Genomic DNA, 26,810 nt, shown 5'->3' with positions numbered 1-26,810 from the left:
CGGCATAATTCGCGTCTCGTGCGCGCGCGCGCGCGCGGAGGACACTCGTCGTCCCCTTGGCCCGCTTTCTTTCTCTTCCTCCGGCGCGTCTCCGTCTCGCACTCGCGCGCACTCGCTTCACCCTTCGTCGTCCCTCCTCTTCCTCCTTTCTCCGGCTCTCTCCTTGTCGCACCCGCGCACTGTCAGACGCGTGCACGTGCACCGTCACGCGGCACCACACACGCGCGTAGACACCGCCCGGGAGATTCGCCGAAACTCACGTGTCTTCCCTCTCTTGCTTCTCCTCCGTCTGCTCTTCGTGTCGTCGCTTCCGCTGCGATCTCTGTGGAAAGGACGGGACGTTTTTCGTGGTTTGGAAAGTGTCGAATTAACGCACCCGCGGGATCGGCAACGGACCATGGACCTAAGAAGATATGGATGGAGTCTAAAGCGCTCATATGGGCGAGGGGGCTGTGAAATTTGCGGTAAGGGAGGTGTATAGCTCTGTCTCTTTCCAAAAGCAACCTTCGGGTGTTTCCGTCGCATATCCGATAATTCCCGAAAGGTTATATATCCCATATTAGCTAACTTTCGAATAAAAATACATGTATTTTTATATATATATTTAATATGGGATATATAACCTTTCGGGAATTATCGGATATGCGACGGAAACACCCGAAGGTTGCTTTTGGAAAGAGACAGAGCTATACACCCCCCTTACCGCAAATTTCACACCGCCCCGGCTCTAGACTCCATCCATATCTTCTTAGGTCCATGCAACGGACGCTCGCGACTGGCCGGAGCGCGAGGGAAACGCGCGCAACTTCGCGTCTCTGCGGAGCGCATGCGCGCGCGACAAGGCGCAAAATTTGGCCGATTCGAAAGGCGGAGGAATCTCTCGTTTTATCGAAGCGTTTGTTTTCTCATCAGATTTTTTTTTTCATTTTTTATTCGCAAGATTTTATATCAATTACACGAGCAATCGTCTCATTCCTATAATATATATATATATCCGTCATGTCCAAATGTCCCATCGTTATCTCGTTTAATTATATCATGTTTATTTTCATCGGAATAAGTTTGTAAATCGGAAATGGCAAATTTAGATCCCGACCACGCACACGGACGCCAAATAATTACGAAGGGTTTCGATTTCCTAGATTAGTGCACCTCGGTTACGCAACTCGCCGAGTATTTGGAATCGCGTCGCGCTCATCGTCGTGGCTCGGTTTTACGGCAAGATAACTACGACGCGCGTTGTTTAATCGAAGAGCGTTGCACCGACCCGACTCGTGTATATGTACGCGTCATTATATACAAGACACACGCGCTGCACGTGTTCCGCGTGGAATGGAGGCACGATGCTATTAATATCAAAGTACGTGCCAATATATGTATCGCGAGAAACGATATCTCTCTTTTTTTTCTATTTTTTCTCTCTAGTACAAGTGTAACAGATGTTCAGCCTTCGAGAGGTAAATTACTGATTTTAATTTAGACAATTTAATATTATCGAATATACGTACATATGTATAAGAACGCGAATACAAGGCAATAATTTAATATAGCCGCGTTTAATTAAGAACATGTGTCGATATAACTGCGAGTTTCCCATGTCGCAATAAACAGCTGTTTGAAAAATTTGTATATATTCAAATTAAATCTCTATAAAAGTGAAATTTGGGCGTTGACACGTTGCATTCGAATCGATATAAACGTTTTTATTTCGCATACACCGTGTATATCTTCCCAACGCGTTAAAAGGCGGGAAAGATGGAGATGGAGGAAAGAAGAAGGATTCTTACAACGCGTGGGATCTGGCAAATGGAAATTTGTCCGATTCCGCAGCCTTTCGATTCGGTCAATCTAAACGCAATTGTACAAGATGCGAGACACGCCGTCGCCTTGGAAGTCGGTCGTACGAGAGCCGACCGAGTCTATCGGCGCGCTGTCCGCTCGACTTCCGGTTCAGCTGTTCGCACAAAGGTCCGCATATTTCTCCGATCCGCGTTTGTCGGCCTCGACGCGCCGCTGGTGCACCTCGGTTTCGTCGCGCCCGTCGTTCGTTCTCGCTCGGTCCGCTTCGTTCCGCTCTCGGTTACCCCTACCACCGCCCCCCCTCTCTCTGTCTCTCTCTCTCCCTCTTTCGCACCCTTCTATTCGTCCCACCTCGTTCCCTCCGCTGTAGCATTCAAGGTAGGCGCACCTCGCGCGCCCGAGAATTTCCTCATTGAGCCGCGCACCTCCCGCGCTCTGTATTCCACCTGCGACTCGTCATCGCCGTTATTAATATCGTCCCCGTTGCCGCCGCACCGCGCTCGGGAGCTCGTTATCGTTCCCACGACAGAACCGCGCTATCAACGTCGCCTACGTTTTCATCGCTCGCCTTCCTTCATCGTTGGCGATCGAGCCCCGCCAAATTTCGGCAACCATCGAAATTAATGCGACTGTAATAAAATTATCCAACAATCAGCGATCGACGACATTAACGAAAGGACTAATCAGGACTAAGATAATTTCTTAATAAAATGGCAATGTTAAAAAAAAAATATACAATACATTAAACATTCTTTTCAACTCTACCTTTAATAAATATAAATCAATACGACTATCGTTTCAACCATTTTACGCCCTGCATTTGCAGAAGGGGAAAGAAAGAGGGAGAGACTGGGAAACCCCGGAAAATATTCGTGAGACACGCACGTGAAAAATCGTCAAGGTCCGAGAAGGGAAACACTCTCGCGCGCTTCCGACAAGATCGAACGGAGTCCTTCTTCTTCTCTCCTTCATTGGCCTTTTACGCGACCGATCGACGGCGTCTTTCTCGATACCCTCTGCGTGCTGCCGCCTCCGCGTTTCCTTCTTCTCGCCGTCGATCCCATCCAAGTTGCCGAGTGTCGGACCTCAATGGCCGAGAATTTCCCCTCTCCCGGCGCCAGCGGTAAGCCCTCCTCCTGCGGAACAAAGTACGGTTTCTCGTTAAGACGTGTTTCACCGATGCCAATTGACGAAAAATAAATAGCGATTAGCGAACAAGTAAATACTGTAGGAGTTAAAGAGTCGCGACCACGACGTTGACACAGTCCTCGTTTTAGATTTAAATTTAAATTTTTATTCCAAGAAATTGCTCTCCTTCTAATTAGATACTTCCATTTCTTAACTTTAAATTTCCTCTCTCTTTGTGTGCCACGAAATTATGAAAGAAAAAAAAAAAACTGAAATTACTTTAATCGTATTGTATTTCTAAATATATTTAGAATGCAAATGAGGTGCGTAGGAAGGATAAGAATAAGTATCTAATCTCTCGATACCGACCCATATTGCACGCGAACGCGCGCATTTGTATTAATTGTAATTAATATGGAAATTTCGCTGCAATCACGAGACGAATATTGCACCGAGATTTCCATTGACTAATCGGTCCGCTTCTTTTCTCCGCACCGGCGAATACTTGCGGAAACTAATTACGTTATAGAGTGAACGCGGTGCGCACGATAGTAACCGGTCACGCGATAACGAAACACTTGTAACTTCACAGAGCATTCTGTGTTTCGGTCTCTCCATTTTCCACGTAATCGACGGCAATTATGACTCGTGTATTTCCACGTACGCCAACTATAAATGAAGACGAATTAACATGCAAATGAATGATCGAACGTGAATCGTACCGATGCACGAGGAAAAAAAAACGGGGATGCGCTGTTGTTGTCGCTACCATCGATTCGATACCGTCATTACACGTGCTCATTATCCGCAAAGTTGAAAATACCCGATGCGATGGAAAGAAATTTATGATTGCGTCAGGTTTAGGATAAGTGTTCGATAATGGCCGGTTATTGACCCGCCTCTGTGCACGGTTCGTGGATGAAGACAATGAGGTAGAAATAAAGGACGCGAATAAAACAGAAAAATAGATGGAAATGACATGTATAAGAATATAATATATTGTTGCAACACATGGAGAAGAAACTTTCCAGCTTTACAATGTTACTTTAAAAATTTTACGCATCTTTTACATCTCCTCCCTTCGGAGAGAGATGAATAATCGAGATTGCTTTTGTACTTTCAGGTAAATACGAGACATACAAAATCCCCCCTCGATAAAACTATTAACGTCAAACTGATTTACATCCATTATCTTATCGTTATTAATTTAATCTCTCTCTCCTCCCTCGTGTTTCTACGAAACTTAAGACTCATTCTCGATACTCGAAATTAGTTTTGGCAAATGGAACGTTTTCGTGTGAGAAGCCTCCGTAATCAAGATATCGTTGGGGATAATCGTTCAGAAATTTCTCGCGTGAGGATAAATTAGCGCTCACGACAAGCGAGATTTGCAAAAATCTCGGACACCGCGTTGGTTACGTCGTACACATAAAGAGACGTAAAACGTATATTTTGCAGGAAATCCGCAGCAGCCGACAGAGAGATACGGCAATTACGTCGGGATAGGTGTACCAAGCACGCAATGGGGGCGCGATCGATCCTCGTGCAGTAGGAAATACTGCGGGAGAAAGCATCTGACACGCGTTTCGAATCGCACCGTTGCTGCTGCTCGGGTCGATCTTGCGAGCTCGAAATAGGCAACAACAACAAAAATGACAAATATCAGCTGTACGAAGTAGTCTGGCTTTCTCGAGCGATCAATCCGCGCCCGTTTCGCGACGCAAAAATAACGGCATCGACGTTCATCAAAATGTTTTCCCGATACCTGCTCGAACATGAGGTGTCTGCTTGAATCTTGTGAAAAAATTCTCTGATCTAGATAGCTTTAAAATTCCAGGCGAAGGGAATATTTTGAAGATTTTATGGTGCAATTTTTTTCATCGTATGCGTTTTCCATTGCTTTTCACTCGCGTGAAAGAGAAACACAAAGATACTTCAGTTTCAAGAGTGCTAGATTTGCAAAAAAAAAAACTGAATAGATTTCGCAAGATATACGTTTTTCACTCGCATAACACTTTTATTTTTTATCGCGGAAAATTATAATAAAAATATGTACCACATATTTTATCAAGACACTTTAAATATACAGGGTGACCCATTTTAACTTAGGCAGCCAAATAACTCGAAAAATAAGCAAGATAGAGAAAAATGTTTTAGACAAAAGTTGTATGGTTTCGAGGGGGCCATAAGATGGTATCATTGGTTTGACATTGAAGAGTCATTTGAAGGTCACGTGAAGGTCACTTCAATTTTTTTAAATGGAACATCCTATATATTTTTGTACATTCTTGTAGCTCATCTCGAGAGCTTTTCCAAAACACTATAATTAAGTACATTTTCGTTAAGTACTTTTTGAGTTATGAGGCTTGAAATAATTTCTTAATTTTACATAAACCGTAAAATATCTTGTAAAATATTCATTTTTCGATTACCTTACCTTAATAGTTTTATGTACAAAATAATGAGAGGAATCAATTGGTGTAAAGAAAACACATAGTTGTTTCGAAGAAAAAATATGTAATTTGCAATTAACAATTCCATATTTTTTCTTAAAAACAACTATGTGTTTTCTTTACACCAATTGATTCCTCTCATTATTTTGTACATAAAAGTATTAAGGTAAGATAATCGAAAAATGAATATTTTACAAGATATTTTACGGTTTATGTAAAATTAAGAAATTATTTCAAGCATCATAACTCAAAAAGTACTTAACGGAAAGGTACTTAATTATAGTGTTTTGGAAAGCTCTCGAAATAAGCTACAAGAATGTACAAAAATATATAGGGTATTCCATTTAAAAAAATTGAAGTGACCTTCACGTGACCTTCAAATGACTCTTCAAGGTCAAACCAATGATACCATCTTATGGCCCCCTCGAAACCATACAACTTTTGTCTAAAACATTTTTCTCTATCTTGCTTATTTTTCGAGTTATTTGGCTGCCTAAGTTAAAATGGGTCACCCTGTATAAACAGAGATAGATGTATGTTTATAACATATTTTAAATCTCATAATTTGCAATTCAGCGGATTGCCCCAACCGCTCACAAAAGGAAAATTATCAAGGAGAGGATTTTTTTTTAATTTTCTCCGAGTCTCGATAAAATTTCATGAAAATTTCCTGATTTTTCCAGATACAAAAGAAATTTCTGAGAATTCCAGGTTTCCCCAGGAAGTAGACACCCTGTATAACTATATGTATATAACTAATGTGCTCTAAAATCAAAATTCTATCACGTCGAGAGCAAAACAATTTGCATTTTAAAGACTTTATTAAAATATAAAATAATTTTTTAAAAATCTGGAAAAATCAACTCGAAATTAAGAAACTTTAAAATATATGAGAATATAGAAACATTTTATCAGAGAATAAGTAGTCTCCTTCCTGGGTAGCTATCATCGTCAATCGTGTACGTATTAAAATTTTTTTTGAAATCCAGTCGTACGTCTCGTATCATTACGACTCGTGCAATACAAGCCGAGTCATCGTGCACTGTACACATTAATGTTACACTTGGTCATCCTTGAGGATGTTTCCTTTAAGGTACATTACGCATTAAACTCTCTCACCCTCTATTATGATTCAGTGATGATGTGTATCTCGCGCTTGCTTATCTAAAGGTATCGAGGAACGATACAAAAAAATTTCGAGTTGTCGCCGAATATTTAATAGCATCGAACGCATCGATCCTGTTCGATAGAATCTTTGAGGACGTTAATATCTCGATATCTTTCCAATGGCGAAAAATTTCTCGATAATTGCACAAGATATTTATAAAAACGCAAGCGACTTTTTGTTTACCAAAGAATCGGCGAGAATCTTTCGAATCTATGCATTATTATTTTTCAAGAGAATACATAAATTATTTATGTACTTTCTCGAAAAATGTACATCACAGATACGATACGCAAAAACAGATTTATGCGTATATATCGCTAGCAATGATCCATTCGCTGTCATCAATGATAAGAGACAATCCGAGACCGATATCGATGACGAGGTGCACCTCGATAATCGCGTTCGCATCCAAGTTTTCCGTCTCTCTCCTTTTTTCTATACGTGTATTACCGAGCGGAAAGCTCTTTCGTAGTGACGCGGCCAGACTGGAGGACATCTTATTGGCCGGCTAACGTAAACACGCGTATGAGCACACCCCTTGTCTCCTTACATCATGGAGTCCAGATATCTCTTCCGATCCAAGCTCCCCCCCGTCGCCCCCTTGTCGCGCAGCCGCCGTAAGCACCCCCACTCCCGCTCCTAGCTTCACCCATTCACCGTTAGTGCGCAGCGTCTCGCATCTCCTTCCCACTCCGACTACGACCGCGTTCCCCTCCCTCCCCCTCCGACTCCACTCGATCCCCGAGCCCAGCGAAGACTACTACTACACGTCCACAGCCGCGGCTCTCCTCCCTGCTGCACAAACAACACGCCACACGCATGCGAGTTCCACTTCTCGGCGTTGCTGCATGAAGAGAAAAGGAAAGAAGAAAAGAAAGAAAGAAAGAAAGAGAGAGAGAGAGAGAGAGAGAGAGAGCTCATTCCCTCTGACGACGAGCGCAGAGGTGGTTACCAGCGGCCGTGTAACCCTTGACTCGCTTGGCGGGTCCACCGTGCTCCGTACATTCTGTGAAAATCTTGGTCTCCTTGATTCACAATATATTCGTAGCAAATGCAGTCTGTCATGGAGATTGCCTTTAATCTTTTAGTCATTTTTCGTGTATCGAAGATTTATTCCCTCTAATAAAGTCTAATAAAATATATCGATCAAGGAAATATTCGAAATATCGAGGATACCGGTTTAATACATTTACATCTAGTATTTTTGATTAATATTATCATTAGCATTTTTAAATTCTCATAAAAATATCGTAAAGAGACACGCAAAAGTTGTAGAATTTTTATCGAGTCCAAACAAGAGGTATTTCCAAACATTCCGACATTGACTGTACATGCCGTCGCATCCTTGACAAAAGCCTTGACTTTTCGGCGAGGCAAAGCACGCGCGCGCGCGCGCGCGCACATTGGCGAATTTCGCAAGCGAGAGCCGCTCGCTCGCTCGCTCTCGCCTCCTTTTTCCAAATGCCGCTTTTCGCATCTCTTCGCTTCGTGCATGCACACTTTCGCTAGACCGTTCCTCTTTTCCCACCCGTTATCGATTACGGCGCGCGCGCGCGCGCGGACAGCGCGACGGCGAAAGTAGAGGCGATTTCGTATCGCGAGCTTCACTGAAATGTAACGATAAAATCGTCTCTCTCGGTTATCGTGAATTTTCTCCCTTTAATCCCCCGACACACCCGCCGCGCTTGTTTTTCTAATCCACGGAAATTCGAGTTTTCGTTCGCTCGTGTAACGACTTTGGTGAATAATTGAAGAAAACGAAATGATTGTCCGAATAGATAATTAACGAGTGGAAACAAAAAAGGACAAAAATTCTCCCACGAACAATTCAAGTTCTCTCGCAGCAACAATTGTGAATTATTAAAAGAATTGGAAACGGAAAAAGCTGCTCGGCACTCACGCTCTAACGAATTAATTTATACGATGAATTATTAATTGAGGCATGTTTAATATTATTATTATTATTGAGATAACAGAGAGATAGAGAGACTTTATGTATTGTATGTTGTACATCATTTATTTATAAAAACATTAATTTTCAAATAAAACATCTATAAGGAAATTTTCATAAAGTATCTTGTCAAAATGAAAGAAATAGAGTTGTTGATAGAGAACTAGACTTGTTTAATATTATTACTATATTATTATTGAGATAACAGAAGAGAGACTTTATAAACTTGTTACGCTTATTTATAAAGACATTTGCAAGGAAATTTTCATAAGAAGTATCTTGTCTCTGAATGAAAAAAAAAATAGAGTCGCGTAATATTTCGCGATTTTTCCAACATTCCAGTTGCAGGATGTATCTACACAATAGAATGTAACGAGTTGCGGATTGTTGCGCAATATTGCGTTCTGCAAACGCAGGCCGGCTTTTCAGGTCGACCATCAGACGAGCACGATGAATCCGGCAAATCACTTTTCGATCTCCAGGAGCGATCGCGTAAATGTCATTTAGATGCCGGCGATCTGCACGGGTCGCTTCCCTCGTGTTTGCCGTATTTTTAGAATCGTTGCGTCGTATAAAACAACGCGGCCGCGAAGAGAAAGTTCAGAAATGCCGTGTCAAAGGATATTTTAGGATCGTTATACCGAGCGCGCGGTTTACGCTCCGTTTGAAAACGATGACGATGACGACAAACGACGTCGATCAGTAGCCCAAGTCTTTCTCTACCGAGACCCGATCCTAGGAAGAAAGAACTCTACCACCTGGTCGCCTCGTACTATTATATTCTCTCTTTATTCGCACACGTATTCTTCCTGGACGCCTACAGTTTGGTCATCCTGACCGAGCATTCGTCCCTGAATGTCACAACGCTTCCAGTTGCCTCGAAACTATCACAATCTCCTCCTTTTGGTTTACCCAGAACCTTCAGGGCGCGTTGATTCATCCTACTTTTGAAATCTGTAAGTCTTCCAGAACAGAAAGGATCCTACCGAAACTCGATTCTAGGACTTTCCTATCAGCAAGTAACACCTCTGTTACTTTATCGCTCCACATCATTGTATTTTCTCTCTAATCGCATATACATTCTTTGACGCCTACAGTTTGGCTATCCTGACCGAGCATTCGTCCCCGAATGTCACACTTTCAGTTCTCCTCTTATCACATTTTCCTTTACCAAGAACCTTTACGCTGATTTATCCTACTTTTGAAATCTATAAGCCTTTCTCGAGCAGAGGAAAAGTATCGGGGCCCTATCAGACTCGGTTCTAGGGCCTCCCTTTTAACCGCACCTCGTCGTCCCGTACTCTCTCTCTGCTCGTTCACACATTCTTCCTTGACGCCTACAGTAGTATCGACTTTCTCAAAGCTCGAGACGAAGGTAAATCTGTCGCGAAGGTAAATCTGAAAGCGAGCGTAGGAAAAGTTAAAGGTATCGTATTATCCCGAGGGGGGCAGGAGGAAGACGCGTTCTTGCGCCACTTTAAACCCGGAACGGACGGCAATTTTTGCCGTCGTCGTCCGCGTGATAGCCACGCCGTTATCGATTAAAACGCCCCACCTGCTGGAGGTTATAAAAACCGAAAGGGCCGTTCTCTCCGCTCGCGTACTTTATTCGGCATGCATATATGCGCGCGCTCGACACATGCACGTATACGCGTGTATATCGGTGTGCGATTCAAACCTCGTAAATCAGCGTCCCCCTCCCCCTGCCCCAGCGTCGGTCGGTCGGTCGGTTGGTTGGTTGGTGACCTCGCGCGACGACTCCGACACACGACCAGCAATTATTCATTCCGCGAGCTTCCGAATCTTGTTACGTCTCGGATATGACAGCGATATTCTACCTTCGCGACTCTCGTATTCCCCACCTTTCCCGTCGGCCACAGGCGACTGACATTCAATTTTAACCGGTTATAACCTGACATTCGTAGAATCGCGTACAAGTCTATTTACTCTATTATTAAGCTCTCGTCCAACAGTTTTACCTTAGTCGGCGATAAAGACCTTAGACGCGTCGCGTCGGCGAAAGAGACGTTTTCTCCGTCGCCATTTTTCTCTATCGTATCGCAGAATCCAAAATTTTTCTCGGCGCTCCGCGCATTTTCGTTATTTCTCTCGCGTAAAGTCAACACCTCCGCCGGGTTATACGGCCGATAAAACCCCGTATCCTCGCCGACAATCGCTGATGCATCGAGTCAAAATAAACGACGTTCTGCGTCTTCCTCGCCGACTCCCACTCTCCTCGACGGACATTGTCAAAGTCTAGAACATAAAGCCCCTTTTAGACGATTCGTCATTCGCGACAAAATTCCAGACGGAAACCTATTTATATTTTTATGCGCCGTATATTCCGATTCTTTTCAAATGTCTTCTTTACTACGCGACGCGTAAAATTATCGTCGAGCCGCACACACGCGTGCATCGATCTTTTACGTGCACGGTGTAATAAGACGAAAGATACGAGGTAAAATAAAGAAATGACGATTAAACTTTATGCACTGGGAAAACATAAGACAGGCTCAATTTTGAATCGATATTACAAACATGATGTAAAAGTCGCAAAGAACATTAGTTTCCTTTTTAGACAGAATCACTTCCCCTCTTTTCCATTCTTATTATTATATTCAATAATAAATAATTTTTCTTATTATATTCAATAATAAATAATTTTTCAATCTTATCGACGTATGTTTTACAGGGATAATAAAATTTTTCCCGAGAAGTTAGTTAGTTTTGCGAATCTTTCAGACACAAATCACGCAATTCTCTCCCTCGCGTTATCTTAAAAGCAGACCATTTCGAGCTCGATATCTATCTCATTTAATTAGAAGAAAATAGATTGATGCTAAAAATATAGGAAAATATACACGTCAACGTCTGCATATTCCTTCGACTCAGTCCGCGACACTAGTCTACATCTGATTTTGACGGATAAGAGGACAAGCGGAGCCATTTTAACGAGCGGCGCATAAAAGAGGAGGAGGAGGAGGAGGAGGAAGAGGAGGAGGAGGGAAAGCCGCGATGTGCTTGGCCAACTTGATATGCACGTAAACCCGCGTGTTTTTTGCCACGCCATCGCCGCCGAACGCGTGAACGGCGATTTTTTTCAAAAGTACACACGTCGCGCTCCACTCCTTGCCAAATATATTTCAACCGGATTATTATTATCTCGCGAAACCCAGAACGGTCGATAGCTCCGTCGTGGCCGCCGTGACTCAAAGTCGAGCCGAGCCGCGAGCAGTCGAACCGAACCGAGAGCCCGAGAGAGAGAGAGAGAGAGAGAGAGAGAGAGAGAGAGAGAGAGAGAGACGCACACGCGGGGTCGTGTCATTCTTCCTTCGACGCGTGAAAAGGACGACCGCCGGAGATGCACCGCTGTTGGGTCGCTCGTGATAAAAATGTAAAGCCCTCGCGATCGCGACGTTAATTCGCACCAACATGACACAAACGGAAAGAAACAAAGCTGGTACATCCGCAATTCTTTCAACTCGACGACATATCGCGTTAAGGCACATGCGAAAGGCTTGGAATGGCATTTGGAATCTAAAAAAAATTGACCTTGGGATTAATTAAATACACTCGCGATACACATGTATGTAAAAATTGAAAAATGTAAGAAAAACATTGCTAATAACTTAAAAATTATCCGTGTTTCGTATATTTTTCACCGCGAGATTTAATGCCTTGTTGACGGAATACAAAATGAAAATCAAATATAATGTATAAAATTAATATATAATATAGTATAATAAAATTATAAATAAAATAATAAAATATAAAAATTATAAAATATAAAATATGTAAAAAATGTAAAAAAAAATATATAATAAAATGTAATAAAAATTATAAAATAAAATATATAAAATATGTAATAAAAATTATAAAATGTAAAATATATAAATAAATGTATAATAAAATACTACAAGATATATTAAATATATATATAACAAAATTTATTTAAAAGTATAATTGTAATATTTTTATATTACGTACATTTTTATAATCTTGCAATCAATTGCTGTTTGTTTCCGACAATGCGTCGTCGCGCTCTCGAGTTTCATAGTCGTCGAGAAAGACGCAACGGTATATAAATATCCGATCGCGCGACCTAACGGCACGTTAACGCTCATTAAGGAAAAATAAGACTATTAACACTCGCTCGCGATCCTCGAGCCGATCAATGTCGCATGCATACGAATAAGTTTGAGCAGGTCGCGGTATCTGACTCTTGGACAACGCGCGAGCTGGATCTAATCTTTCGTACATCGCGTAAAAGGAGACTGATTAAACCGCGTTTTCGATCAAATATTTTTCACGCATCAATGTGTGTAACTCTTGTAATAATTTATACAATGTGTAAAAAAATTTCTACCGTAATAAAAGTGTACATGTTGCAAATACTGATAAAAAATAAATAATAAAAAATGCGCGTTTTTTTGCTTTACTCGATTTTTGATACGGATACGTCGTTTTCGCGAAATCCGGCCACGTTGCGTACAACTTTAAAGGTGCCTTTTCACGAGTCGCTGAAACCGATTGTTTGAGCGACAAAAATGATCACGTGACAACTTTTGTCGCTGAACTATTACAACGGTAATTTTTGTACATGAAAAGGGTAGCAGCGACAAAATTGAAAGTTGAGACAGATTTTGCGTTATTTGTGTAATCAGTTAAGACAGATTTTGCATTTTTTTTATTTTCTTCATGTTCATCTTCCTCGAACAGATACATCTTTGCATCTTCATGGATTCTTTAAGAATTCTCGGTTCTATCTGCAAGGTTATGTCACAGGTTATGTCTTTCTTGGTACACTAGTACACACAATCACACAGCGCGGCAGTAGTGTTTCACATAGCAATTGAGCGATAACACTTTTTCTCTCTTTGTAGTTGAATCAGTTCAAACTACAAAATTATAGCCGCTGGAATACGTGCGACAAATTTGTCGCTTTAATTGCTTATTTTAGCAGCACGTGAAATTGCACCTTAACGTTCGTTATCGCGACTGTATCCGGCGGGAAATATCGGACGCGATATCGATTTCAGAGACGACGCGATGTCGTCGTAGCGGCTCTGAATAAGTCAACGAACTATAGCCTTCATTCCGCTACGATAGGCTCCGTGCTATTTTCGACCAGGCCTACTTCCGGTACATATTCCGAACCAGTCTGTGGTTTGTCGTTTACGGCGCGAGGGAACGTATTTACAGATGCGTATCTCAATCTCGTCTCGATCGATTCCCGATATTCCTCGCGAATCTTTCTCGTAAAATTTCACAAAGCGACTCGATCCGTTCGATCGGTCGCCTCGAATCGATCAACGTAAGCGTGGATGGTCTAAGGAACGCAAGAGACACGTATACGATATAGGTATTACTTCGAGGTCGTATTATAGAAGGTTAATTTTGCATGAGTAATACGAGCTGCAATAGAGCTCCCAAGTTAATGAATTCGCCATTAGAGTCACGACGCTAATGTAATACGATGTATCTCGTAGCTCCAATTAAAAGAACGTGCGAAAGAAGATTATACTTGTTGAAGATATTTTTATTTTCCAAGCAAAAGTATTGGGATAGCAAAAAATGCAAAATCGATATTATAATTCCAATATTTCCAGACTGCAGCCACCTACGCGAGGCGAATGATGGAGCCGAGAGAATAGGAATAGGAAGGCAACTCGTAACAAAGTACGAGTAGTCGCGATTTCACTCAAAGTCGCTAACGAATATAATAATCTTGTACGAATCTGCAAAAGCCACGAAACAGAAATAACGCTCGTTTAGCAAACTCGAAAGCATGTAATAGAATTGTGTCGGGCATAGAAATCAGATTATACAGGGTGTTTCTTAATAAGTGCGAAAAATTTTAGGACATGATATTCTTTGTCGAAAATTAAGGAGGGTTTTTCATATAAACATTAAAAAGTTGTAATAAAAAATTAAATAGGAGTTGCTAGTTTCATCCCCTTATAACAATAAAAGGCTGAAAAAAATATTAATAAATATTAATAATTATATTATTAATAAATATTAACAAATATTGTATTAATATAATATTAATAATTATATTAATAATAAATATTAATAAATAACCTTCTTACTATATAGTAGAAAATATCCATCCAATTTCATTTCTTTAACTTGCTCCAAATTTGAGAAAAAAATAAAAACCTAATTTTTAACCCCATTTTTGGAGGATGTAGGAGTTTATATGAAAAATTCCCCTTAATTTTCGACAAAGAATCATCTAAAATTTTTCGCACTTAAGAAACACCCTGTATACATGAGAAAGTCTAGAAAGGCCTCGTCTTTCGAGCTACGAGCGGTCGAGGATAAATGGCTCCTGGCGACTAAATTTTCACGGCCGTATAGAGGAGATAAAGATCGATATTCTTGGCGTAATTGAATTTTTCGAAGCGTACCTAATAAAACTTTAATACAATGTTTAATTACACCGATAGATTTAATATCGAAAATTAAGAAGCGCCATAAGGAGAGAGATAATGAGACGTAATCGAATTTTCAGAGCTGGATAATCACAATAATATTTAATTAAAAATATGAGCCTTTTCTTTTGTCCCGCGCGCTTATTAATTTTCAGAATTTCTCAGACGTGAAAACCGGCCCTTCCAACGGACGCAACGGCCTCGCGATGGCTTTAACGCGTATACATCACCAGATCGATGCCTGCGTGCATGTGACGATGCTATAGGCGGTGCTACAAGATGCGTGCACGCGTGTGCGTGTGCGTCAGCGTGCTTCGACATGGAACGGGGCCAAGCTAGCCGGTCGCGTTTAAAGAAAAACCGACGACTCGAGTCTCATAACCTGTCGGTTGCTAATATTTCGCTTTGCCGTACACCGAGAAAAATGTATACTGTATTCCAGTAAATATTATTTATTTCAAGTATATCAGTATAAGTTTGTATATCCGCAAATATATCACAAGTTCACCGCAAGCATTAAATTTCATTGAATTTCTGAATTGATATTCTGAATTTTAGTAAATGCAGTATTTTCAAGAATATTGAATTAAGAATATTAAATTTAAACAAAATATTAAATCAAGAATATTAAATTAAAACAAAAATTTGGTTTGCTTACTACAATAGAGTTGGCGTAAAGTAAGTGTGATTTTTCTTTGATACAACTTTACAATATTCTTAAAGAGGAAATAAATTCTTCTTTTGGATACATGATAATGAGATTCTAACACTTCATTTCTAACACTTGTGATGAGTATATTTGAAGACTATTATCAAAAATATAGTCTTTGTGGAAGGAAAACTATTACTTCAAAAAAGAAAAATAAACTGAGTAATCGCTTTCCTTGGCAGTAGAATGATATTTCTCTCTGTGTATGAATGAGATGAGCATGAGTCTACTTTTTTTTATTCGATTTCGAAAAACATATTGCCTTCTTTTGGCGGAAACTTTTAAGAATATTGTCCTAGTCCAAGATTTTGCAAATTGTCGAAACGACCTCGATGATTGCTGTTGACGACGAAAGATTCCCTCGCATTCATCATCGCGCCAGAATGTACATAATAATAATGTGCGTGCGCGATAATCTCGGCTCGACTTTGATCCGAGAAAGCAGCCGACGCAACGACCCGTCGAATTTTCGCCTAGAGAGAAAAGATTGCGAGCGATTTGATGATTCTTCTGTCTTGTGCGATACCTACTTCTTGCGAAAGATTGATAATAATTCAGTCAAAGAGAAGAGTTGGGGGGACTTATCATTCCCCGCCCCCAATTGCGACAGTGTCGATTATTTGCCAAAACAGCGCTCTTATCCGCAATGATGCGATGTATACGTGTGTATGTGTTTTTTTTTTTAAAGCTTCATCATCTGAGTCACGCATGACGATGCAAAAATCTGATAAACGAAAACGTCATATCTTTCGATATATATTTATTTTCTTCCAAACATGTAGGGAATCGCTAATGGCTTGGCTTTTGGAATAAAGCAACGTCGCAAAGTAACAGGTCCGATGAGATTGATGCGAAAATCTACGCAAAAGCGGATTTACTACAAGATTGCTCGGAGCGGCGGCTTTTCTCTCTCTCTTCGGCAAAATACCAAATTGCATTTCCAAATCTGCGATGTCACACAACGAACCAACTAAATCCGCATGACTCGTGAACTTGAGAAGTTTCGGATCGTTGCAAGTAGGCGTTCGATATTATAACATTATAAAAAATATTTAATTAATAATATATTAATAATATAGGAAATATTTAATTATTAATATATTAATAATATATTATATTTAAAATATAAAAATATATTGTATATACCCATACAGCACCGAAAGATTGCAAAAACGTTGCATAGACCTAACATTGAAACATTGTAATATTGCATAGAAGTTGCGAAATGTTTCTGCAACATTACTGCAAGCTTGCAGCAACGTTGAAATGTCCGCCCTCAGAAATATTACAATGTAAGATTGTAGTAATGTTACGGTGCAACGTATTTGCAATATTAAAACGCGTTTTGCTATTGCAAATGCAGACCGTTTTAAATTTAATAAATAAACTTTGAAAATATAAAGAAATGTTTAAGAAAGATAGGAAAAAAAACATTTACCGCCTTTGAAAAAAAATATCTATTAGTGTTTTTTATCAAATGTGTCTTATTAAATATTTATCTCAATAATATACATACAATTATTTTACATACACTCGGTACCAGAATATTTTAATACGTGCAATAAATGAATTACTTCCCATTTACCGATTCAATGAAGAAAAATCTGTTTAATATTCTGAATCCCAACGAGGGATCTAGATTATTAAACAAATAATTTGTTTAATAATCTAGATCCCTTATTAGGATTCAGAATATTAAATAAATCAAGTCAGTTTATCAGAAATTTAACTGACACAATACAAAAAATATAATTACTACATTAGTCCTTTGTAGGCCTTATATCCACTTTAGATGAAAATTCGAATACGAGTTAGTTAAGTTTGGTGTCGCCACATAGCGGCAAGTAAAGAAACACATGTTATACATTTTCGCTATGTTAAAATGTTGCTGCAACATTGCCAAAATAATATTACAAAATAATGTCTCTGCAATGTTTCTGCAGCATTACACTGCTATGTGCAATGTTGATGCAAGCTTCTGTGCTGTATGGGTATATACATATTTAATATAAAATGACTTGTCACATATTCTGAAAAAATATTCGCGTAAAATTGATTACTCGCACGATATCGTTACCGAGATTATTGAAAGTCAACATTTTTTTGCATCGAACTGCGGATACATCGCGAAAAATCGTGCCGTTGCGTTGGCCGCATCTGAGCGAAACGCCGTTGTAATGCTTTCGGATGTGCGGCGTTGCCAAGTGTGTAAAACACTCGCGGCGAGCGGGAGGATAGATCTGGCAACGCGACAAGGAACGTCGCTGGCTGGCCGCGCTCTCGGTTTTCGCGACACCCGTTCGCTTTAACCCTTTCGAGCCTCTCCCGATACGCATCCGGCCGAAGAAATGTGTACATTATATTTGTAATTTCTCGCAAAATTACGCAAATGTGCCGCGCGTATTCCCCTGCAACGCGACGCGTTTCCGATGCGACTTTGATCGATATAACACGCCGAGGAAAAAAGGACGGATCGCAATTATAATCCGTGCACTTTGTATTTACGTAACGTTTTCTTTATATACCGTAACTGGGCGCGATGAACGGGGCTTTCCAAAGGAAAGTCCATTGTACAAATAATTCTATAGAAAAGTTGCAGTTGTATTTCGCAGATACATAAATATAAGCGTATTTTTAAACGAGAGGAAGAACAATGCACCTTACTTTTTAATTATTAATCAAAATATAAAAATGTCAGTGATTTGTTTTGAAGGGGGAAATTTTGTTTGCGGAATCGACGTAAAATATCTCGCGACCGATTTATCTTTTTCCCTCGATGCTTCTAAGCAACGCCAATAATAGAGTCGCAGCAATCATCTCGAGAGAATTTTTGCGACCTTATCCACCCGAAATTGTAAAGGTCCCTGTCCGGAAACGCGTGCGCGAGCGGGAGGAAGTTGTTTGTCCTTACGGAACGGAAAAAAAAAGGACGAGCGCAGACAGAGGCGCGTCACACACGAATTACGTAATCATCCTCCTATCGAAAGACCGGCCCCGACGCGATAGAGAAAGAGAAACAGAGAGAGGGGGAAAGATTACGCGAAATTTATACGTATGATAAAAGTGATGCTCACACGCGGTGATTCGCAGCACGCGAAATCTCGCGAAATATTCCCCGATAACGTTGCATATGTTGAACGAAATCGATGATAAATTCGACAGAGAGAGAGAGAGAGGAGTCAATTTTTTACAACTTTAAAGCGATAAATTGTATTTGCTTATCTTTGTGGAAAGCGCGAGATAAATCTGGAAAAATTTCGATAAATAATACATTCAAAAAATGGATTTTTATATAAAATTATTAAAGAATTTATTAAAGAATTTAAGAAATTATTAAAGAATTATTAATTAAAGAATCACATAAAGATTTGGAAATAAGGTTCTGGGGTATTTTAAAAGTCGTAAATCGTCATTGGATGCAAAACTTTGTGTTTACCATATTCCAAGTACGACATAATGAAAAAAAATTTGACAACTCGCTCGCCATATCTAGACTTCCTTTCGTAGCGAAAAAGTTTCGAAACGAGTCGGTTCACCAGGCGCGCGACATTTTCACGTAAATCGACAGCCGTGCACGTTCTCGATCAAAGTACTACGGCAGATAACCGATAAGATACTCGTCGATCGTCTCACAGACTTACGTAACGGTGGGCGTGTGCTCGAAATTAAATGCTCCGAGTCTTCCCGAAGACGATCAGTCATAAATTCTTTTCTATTTATCTCTCTCTCTGAACGGGAAAGTGTGTACATTATTTTGTGTAACGCGAGATAATCAAATTAATCCCAGAGACACGTGAAAAAAGCGCGTTATACGAGAACCGTTGCAGACACATCGAGTGCTATTTTTCGCCAACGATAAGAATAAAAGAAAAATTAACACGACACGTAGCACGTGAAACGCATTAAATTATACACCCGATATGCAATATACGAGAATTAATATTTGATTTAAACGGAAAAAATAAAAAATGTATAAAAATATAAATTACATTCGAGCAATTGTGATAAATATCCATTTTCCCCCAATATATCCGTTATATAAAATTTTCTCGTTTATCGTCGGACGAAAAATAATCTTGCTTTGACGTTATATAATTTTGACACGACGATATAAAATAAAATACATCTACGATGCGTGCATATGCGCGACATATTAAAATATTCGGAAATCCGAATGTCGGAGCAAGACGGTCGAATATGCTGGACGCATATCGAGGAATATCGTAGACTATCGTGAAGCCTTCCTAATACAGAGCCTCACGAGAGCCTCGGAGGCCAAGAATGTTCCGCGCGCCGCGGCTGACGGCGGCGGCGGCGGCCATCTCGTAAGGTCGTTTCGAGCTGGCCGACGTGTATATAGGGTGTATCAAATGTCGCGCACTTTCTCTCGGCTCGGCGCACTCCGACTAGAGACCGAACTAGAAGTAGAATGTCGCTTGCTTCAATGTCGGGGCGTTAATATATGCGAGGACGAGATATAATATATCGATTGCCAAAAACGTTGACTCGAATCGAAATACGTTTCGAGCAAAACGTCGCGTGAAATTTTGACGGGCACAGTCGGCGCTTATAATGAGAATTCACTCGCGGACGACGGTGTTATTTTGAAAAAATTGAGAAGAGAATGCGATCGATGAAAAAAAATATTCTCCTTTTAAATAATTGTAAATAATTGTAAATATATTTTTTGGAATATTAACTTGAAATATATAACTCGAAGAAATTTTCTCTTCAATGATTTTCACGAATTTTAATTACTTTGCATAAATTTTGTATTCGTAAACAAGTTTGTATCTTACTTATTAAAAAGTAATTTAATATCGAATGTTGAAAATTTTTTCGACTGATGTTTCGCGCGAAACTTTTGAGCCGATTGAAGATCGCAGATTCGTCGATGAATTTACGGTTGAAGAAATATACTTTCTCTGAAAAGAAAAATTAAAATTCTTAAAAATCAAAATTTATGCATCGCGTATCACCCTGGTGAGATGAAATCGCGATTTGGTATCTCGGTTGCCGTCGGCGACGACTGGACGACGGCGGTATCGACCTTCTCGCACAATGATTCGATGAGATGGAACACTTTGGTGTAGTAACATCGCTCGTTATAACGTTGAGAATTTGCCGCGCGCGAACTAATATCGGCGAAACCATCGCCCAAGTCTCAAGTTTACCGCGTACACGATTGCGATCGCGAGATTCAACGTGCGTGTTGACGTGCCGTGGAAGTACAACCCCGCTCTTAGTATTTGCGACGAAACATGTAGTACAATAAACTAATCAAACGATCAAATTGAATTTTTCAAATTTTATTAAAATTAATCGAGACTTTTGTGTTTTCAGTCGCACTCTTTTCCCTTTAAAATCCCTTTTCACATGTCTATTCGAACCTGATAAATTTCCCTGAAAATTATTTTCCAAGTATTTTTGTTTAAAATTTCAGAATAAAAAGAATATATTTTAAAAGATTGCAACTTTGTAAAATAAATTTTTCTATTGCATGTATTTTCTAATGTTTTTCATACAAAGAAAAAATATAGAAATTAACTCTTAAATTTCAGATACTAGATTTGTAAACGTACTGAAAAAAAGCAAACTTTTATAAACATTTTTCTCCTGCATAAAATTTTTCTATCATTAAAAATTACAATAAAGAATATGTGCTTCAATATTTTGTGAAGGTATTGAATATATAAACAAAAAGATGGATATATATTTATAATATTTTTTAAATATACATAATTCATAATAATGTAAAATTATCAGAGAGAATTTTTGTAAAAATTCTATGAGAATTCCCCGATTTTTTCAAGTACAAAAGAAATTGCTGAGAATTCCAGATTTTACACGTTTTTCCAGAAAGTAGACCTTGTGTTTTTCATCAACCGAATAACGAACATTTATTAATCAGTTTCATTTTATGTTCGAAAAGAACATAAAATTCGAAAAAAGCACAAAACTGAATATATTCGAAGAATACGTCGAAACCTTTGTATTCGCGAAACGCAAAATACGCGAAAACGTATGTACATGCGCATATGTGTATGTGTTTGTTTATATTTTTCGAATTAAAAACAAAATATCATGCCTCGCATCGATGAGAGAGAAGAAAGAGGGAAAATGCGAAGGGTACAAAGACCTCTACGCTAATAAAAATGACAAATTAATAAAATAAATTACACGCGAAAAAGAGAATATAAAATGTGCGTGTCTAAAAATTAAAATTTCCGATAATTTGTTTACATCTCGATTATTCGCCGCCCACGATTGATTCTGACTCGTGCCACTTTCACTTTCAAAGCACCGAGTAATAAACTAGGGGCCGAAATAACAAACGATTGATAATTCCGTAGACTGCTAACCAGCGATTCGCAAGGAACAATCGCGATCGAGCCAATGTCGCGAGAGCCGATGCGAACGAGCCGTATGGCAGGCATCGCATATATTTGGCAGCGAATGCCAACGTTTAAATTAGCAGCAGCGTGCAAGAAAATCATAAGCGATCGGCGACTCGTCTGTGCTGCGAGTTATAAAAGATCGGTCGGAAAGAGAGCGATGGGAGATTGCGACAAGCCAGAGGAACGAAACCTTACGCAATTGATATTCGTGAAAATTAAAATTGAAATTGAAGACTGAAAACGAAATCGGGCTCCAGTTTGGAAGGAGAGAAATTAATTAATCGCGATTTAATGGAATTGTCAGAGATTAGAAATTAAGGATTGAAACGTTTATGGATTTAAATAATTTAAAAAAGCCACTTAAAACAATGATTTAAAAAAAAATTATAAATTTCTAGTCGCGCAATTTGATGAGCAAAACTCAACTTGGTCTCTAGATTTTTAAAACAATCAAATTTTTAATCAAATTTTATTTCTCAAAGAGCGACCCTTTGGAATCGTCTCACTTTTTCAATCGTCACTTTTCACTCGCGTTGTTTAATAAATATTTTTGTCGAGAATGCATGTTGCACGAGACAGGATCGAAGGCTCGCACTTTGCAGGATTTCACCGACGTCGAGTCGCAGAAGGCTTGTAAAATTCAATACTTTAAACACTTTGGACGTGGCAAATATCAAAATCCGATATTGGGGTAAAACCAAAAACAACCATCTAGTCACACGAGTAATTTTTACCTTTTTATAAAGAAGAGGATATTTTTAACTTTATGTTTGAATAAGTATTATATAAATTTACATATATATCGTACACTTTTTCAACACACACATCGGTGAAATCGCGTATAATTAAGATTCATATCTTTCCAGGACGAATCCGACTCGCACAAACACCTTTCGTTGTCACTCGCTTCGACGTAAACAACTGGACGATTTTACGCGAAAATTAACTCCCGAATAAAGACAAAATTCTATGTCAAACAGAGGTTTCACAATATCGTTCGACTATAACTCATTTTTTTTCTATTTTTTTCAAATTAATTTCTGACACACGTCAACTTGAATTTCAACATTTTTTACATACAACACTGAATCATCATTCTTGGTCGCGATACAGATTCCTCCCGGAAAGGTAAACCTTTACCGTCGCGTCGCTTCCGGCGCACTAATTTTCGTGAATCCAGGAGAGAAGGAGATAGAGAGAGAGAGAGGAAGAGAGAGGCGAGCAAGCGAGAGTCGCGTTTCGTTGAAAGAGAGCTGCTGTATTTTTTCTATTCCCTCCTTTTAAAAATGAATATTCGCCCCCGACCGGGGGGACAGGGGGCGGGGGACGGACGCACAATACCGCTCTTTTAGAAAGATCTCCGAGCGACTCGCCGCTATTACTTCCTCGCCTCCCTTCCTGGCTCTGCCTCGTCGAGGCGCAATAAAATCGCATGATATACGTACTCGGAGCGAATCCGTCGGCCCGCTATCTTCAAGTTCACACGCGGAGTGGCGCCGAGAGTGCAGATAGCCCTATTAATAGGTCCGTTATTTTCAGGGTCTCCGTCTTGTCTCCCTCGAGACGCCGGTTACTCGACGACGCTTCTCGCACTGCTGGACTCTTGGAGCACTCAAATATGCGGCAAGACCAAAGGCTCGATCACATAATATCACTGTCAACACCGAGGCAGCCGAGGCGATGACGAGACGATGACGAGTCCGTCGACGACGAGGTCACAGGGTACGGAGAGAGAGAGAGAGGGAGATAGATGGATCCGGGAGCCGCGGGAACGAACCTGGGGCACCAGCCTCGCGCACAACGTGTATAGTAAAACAAAGAAAAAAAAAGAGGAAAAGACGAGATGGTCGAGCACTCGGTCGGTAAACACGCGACGAGGAAAGATTAATGCGTACGTCCGAAGGGAACGAGCGAGGAGCACATACGAGGGATCGGCGTGCTCGACGAACGCGAAACGACGGGCAAACTCGCCGCGTTCGAGACAAACGCGGTCACATACTGCGACGCGGGACGTAACGCGACGCGACGCGGCGCGCAGCGTTTCGCGTTCTCCGTCCGCGATCGACGACGTCGAGGAAAATCCGGACAATATTTTTCACTGTACACACTGCGAGCACTGGACGAACGTTTCGTATTTTCGGAATATGCAGGTGCGAACGCTTCACGTTACGACTGTCATCCTCGTCGTCATCGCCATCATCGTCGTCGAGTTCTCTCTTTTGTTTCTTCTTTTTATTTATTTCGTCGCTCTAATCCTTACTCCGCTTTATCCTGAAGGAGAAATAAGTAGGATAAATAGGGAGAAAGAGAGAGAGAGAGAGAGGCGGAAAGGGAGAAAAGGAGCGAGCTGGACGGAGAAAGAGGAAAGGAAAGAGAGAGAGAGAGAGACAGCGAACGTATTCGTGGCGGGTAGTTGACGTCGCTTGTGTGGGTGCGTGGATGTGCGTGAGAAAGAAAATGAGAGATTACGCACACTCGCGTGATTGCCTAAAAGAGAGGGAACGAGAAGCGGAGGAGCGAGCGAGCGAGAGAGAGAGAGATGGATGGGCGAGAATAAAAGAAAGAGAGAGACGGATAAACGCAAGGACAAAGAGAGACGGAAAAGGAGAGCGATAGACTCGACAAAAGGAGCACGACGACACGGGACGAGCGTTTCGAGGCGCTTTTTCTTTCTTAGATCTCTCCATGTCCATCTATCTCTCCATCTCTCTCTGCGCTTAATTTCATCGTGGACGAGACGTTACGTGACGCGACGATGCCTTCCGACGCGATGACGAGAGAACATTACCGCCGACGACGACGACGACGACGACGATGGTGACAAGGACGACGGCGATGGATATCCCTCGTCGTTGGCGCACATTAATCTTCGCGAGAGGCTTACCCGCGACGAACTTATTCCCTCGGTTTATCGTATTCCCTGGCGATGCGTCGTTCGCCAGTGGGCGCACCGGCGTTAGCGAACAACAACCACCGCGACGACGACGACGACGACGACGGCGGCGGCGGCGACGACGACGAGGACGGTTGCTGTCGCTGCTGCTGCTGCTGCTGCTGCTGCGACGGCGGTGGCGGCGGCGACGGCGGCGGCGGCGGCGGCGGCGGCGGCGACGACGACGGCGGCGACAGCGACAACGGGCCACCGCGATTAAAAAACACTCGCGTTCTCGCGCACTCGCGACCCGACGACGACACGGTGTCTCGTTGCTGCGGCACGAAAATCGGCGCGGCCGGTCCACACGGCGTTTTCAGGGCCGCCAGGTTAACGTCACGAAATCCACCGCACACAACCATAGATCCAAACGGCGGACGGACGGACGTAAGGACGGACGGCAGGCTGGCAGGCAGGCAAGGCGGAATCACGGGTGAGGCGGCGGGCGGGGCGCGGGACAGGGGGACGGCGGGAGGAGGGGGGCAGCGGCGGCCGCGGGGTGAGGGTAACGGGCCGCCGGGCGAGAGCGGGCGAGGGGGCGCGCGCGACGGGGGTCGGAGTGGGAGGGAGAGCGCGGAGAGGGGGAAGGAGAGACCCGAGAACGAACGAACGACCGACCGAGCGAGCGACGTAGCGGCTTCGCGCGCGCGGTCGCCCGAGGGTGGGGGGAGACTGCGCTAGCTCAGGATCGGCCCGAGCGACCGAGCGGGCCCCGAGGATCCCTCTTTCCGCGCCCGAGATTGGCCTATTCGCCTATTTCTTGGATTCTCTCGTCCGGATCCTACGATCCTCAAAGACGATGGATCCTTTCTAGGATTCGTTACGAGACGCGAATCTTTCCGAGACTTTCCATTGGCTGGCCGTTTTTGGCAGACGCGAGTGAAGCGTTCTCCCCGACTTAAAGCGGATAGACCGAGATGCGCGAGCCGACCCGACGAGAAGACGAAACGTCGCCGTCTGGCGTTAAATTCTCTGTCGCGTTATTCGAGGATGTTTAAAGATCGATGACACGAGAAAAGCGTATATACGACTCTAACGCGATCAAACTCTCGAAAGCGTAGAATCTCGCATAGTTGTCGAAATTCCGTCGAAACGCGCGCTCGCGCGTCCTTTGGACTTGTACTTTCACTCGGGCTTCCATTTTCTGTTATTTTCGGTCCGCCGAACGCGCTCGTTCCTCTCGCGCGTAATAAAACGCACAAAGGGGCCGCTCTCCCATCCATCTCGCGTCTTGATTTCCACGCCGCCCCGAGAGAGAGAGAGACAGAGGGATCCGAGATTCGTCCGTTTTGTAATTTTCAAGCGTCTGCCGTCTCGGTGCGCGACGCGTCTCAAAAGGAGAATCGTTCGCAGGTATATCGCAAATTTTATCGGGCCGTATTCTCTCGTCTCGTCTCGTCTCGCTCGCCGGACGCGTCTAACAATCGACGCGAGACGGACGATCCGCGCGAATAACGTGCCGAGGAAGCGACGCGTTCGATACAAACAAGACTCCGCTTCGTCTGCGCTGTTTCTCTTTCATAAACGGCTGCATCTGCTTCTCGAGCAAATTAAAACGACGCGATAATGAAGCTTCGCGACGTACGCACCTTCGTTTCGCGGGGGCACGAGATTTACGATTTGACGTATTTAAAAAGTGCCCATTTTGACAAGTCGCTCATGATTCATTTTTATACTTGCATACAATATTATTGCATAAAAGATTTGAGATTTAAAAGTATACGCCAATCTAGGTTGCTACATATACATGTATGCATGCCATATGATTTACGTCGTTTTTATATCAAAGATGTTCTTGGAAGATGAAACGCGCTTGAATTTGAACGAGAATTAC

The 26,810-nt window shown here is 41.7% G+C and overlaps 1 protein-coding gene across 13 annotated transcripts; it reads right to left on the bottom strand.

Annotated features, from left to right (window-relative positions):
• Positions 1–104: 104 nt before the first annotated feature.
• Positions 105–26,810, bottom strand: LOC145970581 (uncharacterized). 13 transcript variants are annotated; one of them, XR_014438534.1, is made up of 5 exons: positions 24,929–26,810; positions 23,490–24,315; positions 10,480–10,756; positions 2,686–2,936; positions 105–322 (listed from the first exon to the last, which is right to left on the bottom strand). XR_014438534.1 is itself a non-coding variant. In XM_083097467.1 (2 exons), exon 1 carries the CDS (start codon positions 25,336–25,338, stop codon positions 24,940–24,942), a length of 399 nt encoding a protein of 132 aa, XP_082953593.1. In that variant the 5' UTR covers positions 25,339–25,446; the 3' UTR covers positions 105–322; positions 24,929–24,939. The 13 variants fall into 13 exon arrangements, 1 of the variants encoding a protein (XP_082953593.1); XR_014438537.1 differs by lacking the exon at positions 10,480–10,756 and adding an exon at positions 2,135–2,429; XR_014438536.1 differs by lacking the exon at positions 10,480–10,756 and adding an exon at positions 2,152–2,429.

The sequence above is a fragment of the Camponotus vicinus genome, unplaced genomic scaffold, assembly GCF_025532165.1.
Source record: "Camponotus vicinus isolate PSW18456_S1 unplaced genomic scaffold, iyCamVici1.0 SCAF_4, whole genome shotgun sequence".
In the NCBI taxonomy this organism is placed as follows: Eukaryota; Metazoa; Arthropoda; class Insecta; order Hymenoptera; family Formicidae; genus Camponotus; species Camponotus vicinus.
The sequence above is the reverse complement of the archived record's forward strand: the minus strand, read 5'-3'. Positions and strand labels throughout refer to the sequence as shown.